This window comes from Tenrec ecaudatus, chromosome 18 (genome assembly GCF_050624435.1).
Source record: "Tenrec ecaudatus isolate mTenEca1 chromosome 18, mTenEca1.hap1, whole genome shotgun sequence".
In the NCBI taxonomy this organism is placed as follows: domain Eukaryota; kingdom Metazoa; phylum Chordata; class Mammalia; order Afrosoricida; family Tenrecidae; genus Tenrec; species Tenrec ecaudatus.
In genome coordinates this window covers 36,418,610-36,433,569 of record NC_134547.1, presented here as the reverse complement: position 1 = coordinate 36,433,569, position 14,960 = coordinate 36,418,610, and the positions used below count along the sequence as shown (strand labels likewise).

The window sequence follows — 14,960 nt, the reverse complement described above, 5'->3', positions numbered from 1 at the left end:
GCATTTTTATTTTGAATAAATAACTCTACGGATAAGCAAAAGGCCATTTGCACTTCTTGGATATAGCTAGGTACATAGCTCCTTTGTAATTAACTTGCATCTACTTAAAGAGTTGAATGATAGATTGGAGAGTTTAAATGTATGGATGGATGTGCCCTTTGCTAACTATCCCTCTACCCTGCTAATCCATTCCCTTAGGAATTATCACAAAGTAATCCCATTTTCCTGTTCTCATCCACTATAATGAGACCAAAACAAAAACCAACCAATTGCTGCCATGACAATGATGACAAAGGTGGCCCTGTGTGCATCAGAGGAAAACCGTGCCCACAGTGCCTGCAGAGGCTGATTTCTCAAACAGATCACCAGACCTTCCACACTGCATCCCTCTGGGTGGTCTGAAACCAGAAACCTCTGGGTTTGCAGATAAGTGCATTAATTGTTTATGTCACCCAAGGACTCACATAGTGACAGTTCCCTTTTATTCCTTGTTATAAATGCAGACTTAAAGATATGATCTGTACTGCACTGCTTCCACCTATGATTACATTATCTCATATCACCAATATATTCTAAATTTAGTCAATAGAAATACTTAGAGTTTTAATTGAGTGTTTTTATCAGTGGTTTTAATAATTTAATAATTTAGCATATCCCAAATAGTTGCTTCTAGTTTTTTTTATCACTTACTATTTTGCAGGAACTGTTTTACCTTTATCTCAAGTAATGCTCATAAACTTATTTAATGTCAACAGTTTCATTTATCTTCTGTATAAATATTTTTTTTTAGCAGAGGTTAAGAAACATGTCCTAGGCCACACAGCTGGGAAGTGTCAGAACTGGAACATGATCCTTACTTCCATCTCACAAGCTGTATTCTGAACACACTTTGTTCTACATTAGCACAAAAAATGTGTGCAGAATCCCTTGTTGATCGTCATCAACAGTGACCTCATGGTATGTGTTAGGTTTCTAGGGTTAGTTGCGCTGGTTCTTGCTTCTCAGTGATAAAAGAATTCATGTAGCAGGAACACTTTTGTAAATCCAAGTAATGTTTATGAGGGAAAGTACAGGTTCAGGTATTCCAGTCTCTAAAAGGACATGCTATCTCTGGAACATGTATAATTCTGCTTGGTGGAAGGCGTGAGAAAGTTCGTGACTGATGATGGCCATTTCAGGGACGCATGGAAAAATACATAGAAGGAATACCGCAATAGGAGCACAGAACCAGTGTTCAAAGCCCAGAGCAGGAAATCCCAAGAGAGTGAGCAAGCTGTGAGCTTTCAATCCTGTCCCCAGACTGAGGAGGCATGGTTGAGGGTATGAGCCAGTCTTACTGACTGCGTTTAGGCACACCTGTGTGATGTCATGTCACTGGTGTCTAGTCAGTGTGCCCAGGTGGACTTCCTACCTGGGCATAGTTGACTTGGGTCTGAGCATTCTCGGTTCTAAGATTTTCCCATAGGTGTCTAGTGTGCCTGATTTCATTCCAACCCCTTTATTGTGGCCCTGCCAGCCGATTTCCAGGGCAGGCATTTGGGTGAATCAACATCCCTTTATCCCTATTCTAGCAACATTGCATTCCCCACTGAAGGAGTATGGACCCATATCATTGGGAGATGCTGAACGGTGACGGTCATTTTGGCTACTTCCTGCACATGAAGTGGGGCCTGAGGTCCACACCCTTCCAGCTCTCTCAGAGGGGTTGTCATCCACTTAGGGCTTACAGTGAATGGGGTTGAGGTTATCCAGGCACTGGTGACCCTGGGGAGGGCAACTTGGCTCAGTGTTAATAGTAATCTGACGACTTCTGGAAGAAACAAAACAAGTGAACAGTTTAGGTAAGGCTAGGGCAAGATCTATAGGATAGCAATACCCATGGAAGTGTGGGTTAGTCTCACATGGAAGATGTGAAAGGAAATCTCAGGAGGTATTAACACCGTATTTAACAGGCATATCCTGAAAGCTGACTTTAACACAAGAATTTTGTCAGCATTTGCCAACATAAAGACTGTTGGGAGTTTGAGGTAAGGTTTTCTGCAAGCACTCAGGATGCCAACGAAAGACCGTCTTAAGGCCGTCTAATGGTTCATATGTGTACTTGCTTCATTTAATCAAAGTGTGAAGGAGTTGGTTCTGATCATTTCCACAACTTTACCCCTAAATGGTGAATCCACGTACTCTGTCTTGGAACTTTCACAACAGAAAGTAGTAGGGGTAGAAAGAATTACTGGGACAGGATCCTTCCAGACTGGCCGGAGCTTGGAATTGGGGGAACCCATTCTTATAAGAGCACGGTTTGTAGGAAGATACAAGGTGGGTAGTGTTTCCTCCCCTTATGCCTGGATAAGCCCATCTGGATGGAATGCTTCCTGGAAGTGGGCTACTCTTATGGCATAATGCTGTATTAAAGACACCTGCATACCTACAGCTGACGCTGTTAGGAGGAAAGGCCACCATATAAGACTTCATAGGAGTTTAACCACATGGGTTGCCATGGGGCAATTCTGAGACATAACACCTATTGGCAGTACATAGTTCCAGTTCGTCTGAGCCTCACGTCAATTTCCTGAGGCTTAGTTTTACGTGTAGGTTCATTCACTCTACTTGACTTAAGGCTTGTGGTCTCCAGGCACAGTGGAGACGATACGTTATTCCTTAAGTATACTGCTTGGAGTCTGAGGAAGGAGGTCAGGAGAGAGTAGACAGCCCTAGGTAGAAAAACATGTAGTGGCCTAGCTGCCAACATCATGCGCAACCAGGGTTCCAGACCAGTAACAGCAGTCCTGAGCTGCTGGGCTGCTGCTTCCAGTTAGCAGTTGCAGACTCACCAGCAGACCACTCCCCTCGTGGATCTTCCCCATAGGACAGCGCTGTAGAGGCCAGTTTGTTTACAGCAGTAGCATGCCCCTCATGGAGGCCTATTTCTGTTAAGGCAACCCTTTGCCCAGTGACCCAAATGCCGACCCACATGGGACTTTTGTACCTTGTGCAGGGATCTTCGGAACCAATACCTGCACATACCTAGCATCTTTCCTTTTCTTCTCCTAAGCCCGAGCCTCTTGCTCTCTGTCTGTATTATAAAAGGTAACATTGGCAGTAGTTAAACATTTGCAAATATCTTAGCTTTCTTTAGAACTCGCTCTTTCTCCAAATCTGTCATAGTCTGCCTTACAATTATCATTAAATCCTTCCAGGCCAAATCATAGACCCAGGTAAGGTGCTAAAAGGTATCTATGTACAATTCTGGATTGTCTAAGTAGCTACATAGGTCGCTCGTAATCTGATTGAGTTCAGTTAAGGTGAAAGGCTTATGAATCGTCCAAAGACCAAATGCTCCAGCTGCCTCTACCAACGGTAGAGTTTTGACGGGGCCCTCTTCTTTCTCGGGTTCTACAGGTCCGTGACAGAGGGTGGTGTAGCGGGGCTAGGGTCCGAAAGGCCTTCAGTCCCAGGTACTAATCCCTTTATAGGGTCTTTGAGATGTTTGGAACAAAGGTCTTTACTGTTTCTCAACAGGAAAAATGCCTGAACCTACGGGTTTTCCATCCATTTTCCCATCCCCTTACAGAAATGTTCTGAATGTATTAGAGTAGCAAGTGAAAGTGTGCTATGTTTGGCCAGGATTCTCATCATCTAGAATGTACTGGGGCCATATGAAGTTGGAAAAGAACACTAGAATCCACTTCTTTAGTGTCTGCAGGTCAAATATAGGCCAATTAGACAGGATGCAGCACAAAAGTGCTCCCCTAGAAGGGACTCCTGGTTGCCCATCCAGAAAATTCACAACAAATGGGTTAGATTGCCTGATATTCTGAGTCCTTAACCAGAGGTTTTGCACCATGGAAACCTGAGGACTTTAGATGGACATCTCTGTCCTTGGTGGTATTAGGACCCAGACTTAGCCACCTGGCTAGTCCCTTATTATTCTGTCGGCATCAAGCTAGGCATTAAGGTACCACCAGCTATGGGTGACCCACCAGGACCTTGGATGGGGAGAGGGATCTGTTTAACCACTTAATCTGAATGTAGCCAACTCTAGGCAAAACGGAATCCTTGGCTGTGTGTGTGTGTGTGTGTATCCAGCACAATTGGACTAGGGTGTAGATAGTCTGCTGTATAGGCCCCACATCCATTGTTTGGAAGCAGTAGGCACAGCTCTCCTTAAAAGGCCTCTTGAGTGGTCTTGGAAATGATAGGGTTAACAAGCTTGGCAAAAGGGAAAACAACAACCATACACCAAAACCCAACAGAGCTGAGCTCAAGAAACTCAAGAAAACCAGGCATACCCTTTCACCCGGCTTGCCATAAACTGGAGGAAGTATGCTTGGAGAAACAGGGAAGGGCTAAAGGAATGAAGCAGAACGAACCTACGGGGGCACGGGGGGAGTGGGAACCAGAAGAGACCATTTGGAGAAACCAGAAGTCCAACCCCCAGGAGCACGTGGTTTGACCAGTGAATGAAGCAAGAGATGCCATCCGAGACGCCATCTTGGCAATCAGACCATGGGTCACATGTTCAGCTATGTTGCAAAATGGCGGAAGTAAGGGGAGAAGAGAAATCTTAGGGAGGAGTAGTGTCCTGCAGAGAAACAGATTTAAACAGCACAGGCAAACAGCAATTAAGGGGTTACAAGGAAGGCGGCAACAAGGAGTGAATGGCACAGAAAAGCAAAGGAAGGGGAAAGTGTGCACTCGCCTGGGAACAGCCTGCTCTGCCTTTCTCAAGTATAATAAATGTCTAGTTCATAGTACTATAGCATTCTATTCAGTGTTTTATATGTTTAAGAGGTCATCTCACAGAAATAATCACCTAAATCCCTTGGACTTTTTTCCCCCCGTCTCCAATTATTGGCCAGTATTCAGCCAGATACCAGTCTTCAGTTTGGGATATTTTATTTTTAACATTTCATTTTTTTCTAATAGTACATTATTTTAAAGAAGATAACAATTTCAATTCCAAAGGTAAGGATTATTAAGTAATTTTTTTTGAAACTTTGACTTCTAATTTGAATGGTCATTTAGGATCAGGAACTAAACACCTTCTTCTCATATACAAAGGGTTACCCCAAAAAACAGATGTGATGGGAGGGGGAATAGTGCCTTTGGAGTTCCTCCCATCCACTCATGCTGTTAGTCAAGCTTTTATTTTGTCATATAGTTTGTGACCCAAAAAGGCCTGATTTGTGGCAGACAGAAGACATTGCCACCACAACAATGCACCTGCTCATGCAGCCATCTCAGTGTGCCAGTTTGGGGCAAAAAACAGCATGCCTCTCTTGCCCCACATACCTTACTCACCTGGCCTTCCTTTTTGTGACTTCTTTTCATTTCTGCAAATGAAGAAGAACATGAAAGGACAGCAATTTCATGACTTAGAGGAGATGAAGAAAAAAACACAAGGGAGGTGCTGTCAGCTATCCAAACAGATGAGTTTGAGAAATGTTTCCAAAAATGGAATCACAGATTTGACATATGTATTAAGTGTAATGGAGAGTACTTTGAAATTGATAAGGTTGTTTCATAAAAAATTTAAATACATAGCTTTGAAAAAAATTTTCAGCTTTATGGGGGTACCCCTGGTAAGCAGTTGGGAATCAACAGCCACTCGATGGGACAAAGATGAGCCAGTCTCAGGACCTCACAGGAGCAGTTCGACATGTCCTTTTATTAGATCGCTGTGCGCTGAAATGACTCAATGACAGTGAGAGAAAGACATATTTCTTAGGTTGTCTTTGGACTTTGTTGTCGTCCTTTTTCTGACTGGTCTAGCAGACTTGTATTCAGAGAGAAACCTCCAAGGTTACAAATCAGGCCTTCCATTTATTCAGTTCTCTTCCTTTGTTCTGTCAATGTATTATCTTATTCTGAAATCTTTGCTTTAATCTTCTGGATTTATAGTTTCTGCTTTTTTATGGTTTCTGGTTTTTCTTAATAGCCAAGGTAAAGAGGAGGCATCTACTCCTGTAAAAATGTAGTCTTAGAAACCCACAAGTGAATTTCAGTTTTGTCCAGTGGGTCCCTGGGATTTGGAATCCACTTGATGGGAGCACGTTTTGATATTGTCAGTGTATTTCTCACTACTTCTACAGGCTTTTTCTTTATTTTTCTTGATTTCACCTGCTATGATCGAGCTTTTCTATTTTTCAATCTTTTGAAAGTGCATAAAAGTCATTCTTTTTCATTCTTAATCAGGTAGTTTTTTTCTTATGAAAAACATTCTGGTTCTATATTTAGGTGACCTGTTTGAGCCACTTTATCTTGTTTCTTCATGTGAACTGAAATTGTTGTCCTAGAGAAATATAGTACTTTATTTGTATTTAATTGATAACATATTGATTTATCCATGGACACTCACCACCTGTCTCCTAATGTGTGCAGTAAATAATGTGAACATGTGTGCAGTTCTCTGCTGTGTATGTAGCACAGTTAGGGGCAACTTACTGGTAGTGGCTCCCGTCTAATGATCGAGTGATAAAGGAATGAGGTGTGGATGCAGCAGGGCCATGTATTCATGGTTGCTGCCTCTGGTTGGACAGGACAAGAAAAGAACAGCAAAAAATAAACAAAAACATTTAGGGATAATAAAACAAGGGAGTAAAAAAACACAGCAAAGGAAACTTCAGAGGGCAGGGAATAAAAGAAGAGTAAAGGAAAAACTGATCAAAGGAAGATAAAAAAAGCAGAAGCAAGAAGCAACATTAAAGATGAGATGATAAAAATAAAAGAGAAACTAGGGCAAAAGCAGGCATCTAAGAAGAGAAAACTAGATGGCAGGGTATCCCGTGAGGGTTGGAATCTTCTACCAGTCATGAAGCTGAAAGCATATGTGTTTAAGGGATGGAGTGCTGCTGATCGAGCAGTGGTTTGTGCTGATTCAAGACTTGGCTGAAGACTTGGCCTACAGGGCAGCTGCAGGCAGGACAGCTAGTTATGAAAAAAGTTCTTTCCTGCCCATTGGTTACCAGTACTTGGCACAGTTCCTGCACAGTGTACTGAGGCAGAGTTTACATGCCTCCAGACCCAGGGTTGTACGCTAGGTGCCTAATTCAGGAAGGCAGAAATCCGATTTTAGACAGATCTTACTTAGGAGCGTGCAAGTAGCGCTGTTGCTGTCACTGAGTGATTAAAGGTGGGGACAGTTTATACTTCTGGTCACCAGGCACTTGTATGTGTTTTGTGATTTCGGTTTTACTGTCAGGATTGAATCTCAGTCAAACGCTACTTGCAAAAGTTCGAGATGGCCACATAAGATAAGACTAGTTACCCATCTGTCTTCTCTCACCATTTTTGTTCAGCTTCTTCTCTTTAGTCTTCAGTCCACATCTCTGTCCTTTACCATTCATACTTGTTTCCTTTGGTCTCTTTGTAGTTGGAGAAGGTCTTTTTCATATATCTGCCTTTTTCACTGTTTGCTAATGTTCTAGAAGTAGAGAGCTTTCCTCAAACAGATAAGTATCCATGATTGGTTTGAAATGGCAGGGATTAAAATGACAGGAGAAAATATACTATATAAATAAATAAAAATAAAATTTTAAACCTTGAGTTTTTTCCCTGATTAAAAAAAATACTAGTTATTATATTTTTATGGTAATGATGTGCTTGTCTGGAAAATGTAGTGATGGTTTCCTTTAGATACTGCAGTAGAAATGTAAAGTTAAGTTGACTGGTGATTTAAATTAAAAAAAATTTAGTATATATTTCCAGCATTGCATGAATACTGAATCACAGGAAAGTAGCTTATATGTGCATACATTATCTGTCAAATGGCTCACATGTCTCAACAAATTTAAGGTTAAAGCTGGCTGTTATTTCTACGTATTTTCTGAGTCTACTTTAACAAGAAAGCAGTTTTAGGAACTCACTTAAGACTTCTTTGGCCTTGGGTCCCACATGTTAGAAGTTAAAGATAAATTTGAATTCTATTAAGAACTTTCTACCATCATTTAGTTTTGTGATTTGTATTATTTATAGCTTATGTGTGCCATAGCCATCCTTGAGTAAATTTTCCAGATGGTTGAAGGAGATGTTTTGACTTACCGTATATACTCAAGTATAAGCTGACCCAAATATCAGCCAATGTACCCAATTTTACCACAAAAACTGCATTAAAAATGTGCTGGACACTAGCCTGTGAGATGACAAGGCATCTAAGGGATCAGGTATCAGGCATCAAAGACACACAAAAAAATCATAGCATTTTGAATGAGTGGGGGTACAGAGTGGGGAACCAGGGCCCATCTAGGGGAAATTAGACTTCACTGTGCAAAAGGGCTGTGGGGAAGTGACGAACCAGTCAGAGTGCAGTGTAGCAACAATGAAACATTACAATTTTCCTCTAGTTCTTGAATGCTTCCTCCTCCCCCACCCCACTATCATGATCCCAATTCTACCTTACATAACCGACTGGACCAGAAGATGTACACTGGCACCGATAGAAACTGGAAATACAGGAAATCCAGGACAGATGAGCCCCTCAGTATCAGTGGTGAGAGTAGCGCTATCAGGAAGGTGAAGGGAGGATGAGGGAGAAAGGGGAAACAGATGACATGGTCTACATGTAACCTCCCTGGAGGACGGACAGCAGAGAACTGGGTGAGGGAGATGTCAGATGGTGTAAGATATGATAATAATTATAAATTATCAAGGGTTCAGGGGGAGGGAGGAGCAGGGAGGAAGGAGAAAAACAAGCAGCTGATACCAAGGGCTCAAGTAGAAAGCAGGTGTTTTGAGAATGATGATGGCAACATATGTACAAATGTGCTGGACACAAATGATGTATGTATAGATTGTAAAGAGAGTTGTATGAGCCCCTAATAAAATGATTTTTTAAGTGTGCTAGAAAATCTTGGCTTATACACGAGTATATATGGTATACTCCATTTGAGCTGTCGACCTATGCTCTACTCTGTAGTTCAAAATAAAGTGATTGATTTTTGTTAAGCTTAGTATCCCAGGTTATAGATCAAAACATTAAGCCATTATTCTCACATTTTTCTTTATCTCTGGAGTATTAGGTGACCTGATAGTACAGTGGGCGTTTTTTGGATTGATAACCCAAGGATCAGTAGTTCAAATATACCCAGCTGCTTTGTGGGAACAAATTGTTGCAGTCATGTTCCATAAAGGTTTACAGCCTTAGAAACTCTCTAGAGCAGTGGATATAGTGTCCTATCCATCAAATTCTAAGTTGTTACTTTCATTTTTCATGAACAAATATTTATATAAAAAAGAATGATGTGGTGCGTCAGTGTAGAATCTGATCTAATATCACAGGGGACAAGGAAAATCACTTTCAGCGATCAGTCCAAGTTCAATTCCTAGTAGACAGGTCCATGTAATCTACTCACATGAAGTATAGTTATTGATGTACATTTATTACTATCACATGCCTTTTGTTATTGTTGTATTGATTCTTTGTTCTCAGTAGTTTTGGTGCTGAATTAATTTTGTTAGCAGATTTTGTTTTCATTTTTTTCATTGCTGTGGATTTGGTGTTTGTTGATTCCATGTGGATTTCCTTTGCTTATTATAGTTAGGAGGCTTATTAATTTTATTTGAGATCGAGTTTCTTAAATGTTCTATTAAAGGTTGTTTGTTTGTTTTAATCTTGACTACTCTGCATTTGGAAGTTCTGTAATTATACCATTCCCTTTTGGTTTTCTAATTATCTTTAAAATTGACTTCCTCTTTTTCCAATTTCACTTTTTTAGTATGTTTTATTTTTATAAATTCTTCATTTGAGTTAATGGTGCTATCATGTGCCTTAATCTCAGATTGTTATCTGCCTTTGCTGATTTTCTCTCAGAATTACTCCCATTATCATTTCTTGTAATATTAATTTGGTTTATACAAATTTCCTTAGTTTCTATTTATTTGAAAATGCCCTGATTTCACTATTAGTTTTGAAGGACATTTTTGCTGGATATGGACATATTGGTTGGTAATTTTTTTTCTTTCAAGATTATTTATATGTTATCCCATTGTCTATTTACCTGCATGTTTTCTACTGAAATATCAGTGCTTAGTTTTACTGATTCTTACCTTTATTTTTTCCTAGCTGTCTCAGGATTCTTTTTTGTCTTTGTCTCTGGGAATTTTGATTATTTTATGTCTTAGTGATGTTTGGGGGATGGATTGGTATCTTGTTTGGAGTTCTTTGAATTTCTTGAATACATATGCAGTCATTTTTCATGATATTAGGAACATTTTCATTCAACAAATCTAATTTCTATGGGCTTTTAAATTTTTCCCCTTGATTTCTCTTCTGGAATTCTGGTCACATGTAAATTATTCCTCTTGATGATGTGCCATGAGCTTTCTCATTTTCTCTTACTCATTTTCTGATTTAACAGTTTCATGTTTCAAATTTGTCTTCAATTTTTCAGGGAGCAGTAGTTAGCAGGGAGCACTGGAGCAGCCAACTCCAAGTTCCTTAGTAGCCTCACCTCTAGAAGAGTTTGTGAAATAGTGTGCACCCTTTTTGAAAAAGCAGCCAATTGAAAATATGGTATTCCCCTCCTTTACTTTTTCATCCATACCAACTTGATGGTGTTCAAAAACCAAGGTACTTACAAAAAGGTCTTGAAGTTTATGTTGTATAAGACACTTAGTGAAAGTATGTCTGAAGATAGAAGTCTCATGTGTATAAGCCTTAATAATAGTGCCATCTTTCTTTTTCTCTTGTGGTAGCAAGAATAAGTATATAAATAAGCAATTATAGTTCTTATACTTCATTATTTTAACTTTAAAACTTGAAAGGGTTTTGACCCCTTATTTCCCCACTCCCCTCCTCACCGATGGCACAACATATGCTAAATATTCAACAAGAGAAAAGAGTGTCAGATTTAAACAAGTCATAGTCCCTATATTTGGAAGCAAGGGCAGAGTAATTTTTAAAAATTGAAGCAAATTCATATTTCAAATTTTTCAATTTTGTCTAGATTGATATAGACTTTGACCAAATAAGAACTTAATCTGCCAAAAATGAATATGTTATTTTGTGTTTGTTAATGGCCTTTTGGAATTTTGTGTTTCAGATGGAGATGGACACACAGATCACTTATTGCCAGGGTGTGAAGATAAAAACTGCCAGAAAAGCACCATCTACTTAGCAAAATCTGGAACAAAGCAGGTATATCAATGGGTTTGTGGCTGAGGTTTTTAGTAATTTCCCCCAGCAAATGCTACTAGCACATATTCATTCCTTTCCTTAGTACTATGTTAGCTTAGGTTCTCTAGAGAAGTAAAACCAGTGACCTGTGGTATGAGTGTGTGTGTGTGTGTGTGTAAAGAATTTTTTATCAAGAAAGTGGTTCGTATAGTTATAGACTTAATTAAGTCCAGCCTGAGTCAGATGGTAAGCTGGAAGCTTTCCTTGACTCCGGTGGTGGCCAGGGCTGGCAAACATGAAGCAGGAAGACCACAAGCTGTTAAGGATAAAGTAGATGAATCCAAGGTCAGAAGTCAGGCTAGGGGCTTTTCCTGATTCGTGTGGCTGCAGAGTCAGATGAATACAAGGTTAGCAGGCAATATGACAGACTGAACATATCTCTCAGGGTAGGCAGGCAATATAGCAGGTCTATAAACCAATAGTAGTATCTGAACCAGCAAAAATAAGAGAGAGAGAGAGAGAGAGAGAACACAGCATCAACTTATATAGGTGTAAGCTACACCCCCGATGAAATTTCCTTCCAATTCCATAGGACTAAGATCTGATAAAGGGAGTAGCACTCCACCCTTATCTTCTCACAACTGTTTGGCTATGCATATTAGAGTTCATTAAGAAATTACTAATAATATGTCAACTCACATCATGAAGAGGCTTCAACTGTAAAATTGAGAATCCTGGCTCAGACAAATTGACACAAAACGTAACTATGAAGGCACTTGATAAATTCAGCAGTGTTTAATTTTAATTTAGCTTTGGAAAGTTAAAATTTGTTTTATACATTAATTAGCAAAATACATAACAAGGATCATCTTTTGATCTTTAAGACAGCATTATATTCTTCTTACAGTGGAAAAATGAAAAATCAACCTCCAATTTTTTAAATCTGTACTTATAAAATCAGATTGATTTACTATGACTCTGAACTTTATGGTAGATCCTTATTAAATATAATGCTCATTAATTTGATTAATCGAATTTATTGTACATAAACAATAAAAATTTCATTTGTTGTGTAACCGAAAAAAACAACAAAATATACCAAAAATAACTTTGTAAGAGTGCAGACCCAAAGCCCATCTGTAGGCAACTGGACATCCCCTTATAGAAGGATCTCAGGGAGGAGATGAACCAGTCAGGGTGCAGGATAGCACTGATGAAACACAACTTTCCTCTGGTTCTTTACTACTTCCTCCCCACCCACTGTCATGATCCCAATTCTTCCTTACAAATCCAGCTAGACCAAAGGATGTACACTAGTACAGATAAGAATTGGAAACACAGGGAATCTAGGACAGATAAACCCTTTCGGACCAATAATAAGAGTAGCGATATAAGGGGGTAAGGGGAAGATGAGGGAGAAAAGGGAATCGACCACAATGATCTACTTATAACCCCCTCCCTGGGGGACAGACAACAGAAAAGTGGGTGAAGGGAAATGTCGGAAAGCGTAAGACATAATAAAATAATAATAATTTATAAATTATCAAGGGTTCATGAAGAAGGGAGGGCAAGGAAAGGAGGGGAAAAAAATGAGCTGATACCAAGGGCTCAAGTAGAAAGAAAATGTTTTGAGAATGATGGTGGCAACAAGTATACAAATGTGCTTGACACAATGGATGGATGGATGGATGGATGTACTAGAGTTGTACAAACCCCCAATAAAATTATTTTAATGTAAAATATTGATTATATTGAATCTAATTATTAAGAGACATAAAAATATTTATTTCTTTAGGTAAAAAGTAAGTTTAGAGACAAAATATGATCATATTCATGATATATAATGAGAATAATCTTAAAAATAAATTCCTGATAAGTCTTTTTTTAATCATTTTATTGGGAGCTCATACAATGCTTATCACAATCCACACATACATCCATTGTGTCTGGCACACTTGCACATTTGTTGCCATTATCATTCTCAAAACATCTGCTTTCCTCTCAAGCCCCTGGCATTGGCTCCTCATTTTTTCCTCACCATTACCCCCTCCCTCATGAACCCTTGATAATTTACAAGTCATTATTATTTTGTCATATCTTATACTGTCCAACGTCTCCCTTCACCCTCTTTTCTGTTGACCAACCTCCAGAGAGGAGGTTATATGTAGATCTTTGTAATTGGGTCCCCTTTTCTATCCTACCTTCCCTCCACCCTCCCAGTATCACCACTCTCACCACCAGACCTGAGGGGTTTATCTGTCCTGTATTTGCTGTGTTTCCAGTTCCCATCTGTACCAGTGTACATCCTCCGGTCCAGCTGGATTTGTAAGGTAGAATTGGGATCATGATAATGAGGGGAGGAAGCACTTAAGAACTACAGGAAAGTTATATATTTCATCATTGCTACACTGCCCCCTAACCAGCTTGTCTCCTCCCTGAGACCCTTCTGTACGGGGCTGTCCAGTTGCCCACAAATGGCCTTTGGGTCCCTACTTTACACTCCCCCTCATTCACACTGATGTGATTTTTGTTCCTTGATGCTTGATACCTGATCCTTTTGACACTTTGTGATCACACAGGCTGGTGTGCTTTTTCTATGAGGGCTTTGATGCTTCTGTGCTAGATAGCCGCTTGTTTCCCTTCAAGCCTTTAAGACCCCCGATGCTATATCTTTTGATAGCCAGGCACCATCAGTTTTCTTCACCACAGTTGCTTATGCCACCATTTGTCCTCAGCGGCTCATATCAGGAAGGCGAGCACATAATGATAAGATGTTTCCTTCTTTGATGCCTGAAACCTCATCCCTTCCACACCTTGAGATCACACAGGCTGGTGTGCTTCTTCCGTGTTGGCTTGGTTGCTTCTCAGGTAGATGGCCGCTTGTTTATCTTCAAGCCTTTAAGACCCCAGACACTATATCTTTTAGTAGCTAGGCATCCTCAGCATTTTTCACCACATTTGCTTATGCACCCATTTGTCTTCAGCGATCATGTCGGGAAGGTGAGCATCATGGAATGCCAGTTTAATCGAACAAAGTGTTCTTACATTGAGGGAGTACTTGAGTGGAGTCCCAATGTCCATCTGGTACCTTAGTACTAAATCTATAAATATATGCACATAGATTTGTTTCCTGATCATCATAAATATATTTACATATGTACATGCCTGTATTTAGACCTCTATAAATGCCCTTTACCTCCTAGTTCTCTCCTGTATTTCCTTTTACTTTCCTCTTGTCCCACAATCATGCTCAGCCTTCATTTGGGTTTCAGGCATTTCTTCTCAATTACATTACCCTTGCTCAAGCCCTACCAGGCCTCCTACACCATGCTCACCACCGATTGTGGACCACTTGTTCCCTTGTCCCCGAGTTGGTTAACACCAATTCCTTCCCAATTCCCTTCCCCACCCCTGCACTCCCTTTCTCTCTTGTCCCCCAAGAAACTTTCTTTTATTTATTTGCTTGTTTGTTATTATTTTTATGTCATCATTTTCATTGATAACTTCAATTATCTCTTTGTAATAAAAGAAAAATAGGTGAGACTAAGCTAGCAAAACCATATATTGTATATTTGATATTTTGTAGATAAAAAGTTATGTAAATCAAATTCCTAAAATATGATTAGTCACACTACTCTTCAGTTTTCCTAAATACTATTCACCCACACGGTACATTTACTCTCTGTCCCTAACTAGGTCAAATGTCATAAGTTAAAAGGTTCCTAAGTAGGCAGACTCATAAGTTACAAGCTAAAGAATCCACAAGAATAACTCATTCTACCCTGCTGGCTGAAATTTTGAGGTTTTCCTCTACCTTTCAGAACGCCAGCCGCATGCTCAGGGTCTC

General features: G+C 39.8%; 1 protein-coding gene across 1 annotated transcript in view; it reads left to right on the top strand.

The window, feature by feature from the left end:
* Nucleotides 1-14,960, top strand: part of ITFG1 (integrin alpha FG-GAP repeat containing 1) — a 242,724-nt gene that overhangs the window by 112,905 nt on the left and 114,859 nt on the right. The window contains exon 9 of the mRNA XM_075537119.1: nucleotides 11,040-11,134. Coding sequence (XP_075393234.1) covers nucleotides 11,040-11,134 — 95 coding nt within the window. The remainder of the gene's footprint in view (nucleotides 1-11,039; nucleotides 11,135-14,960) is intronic.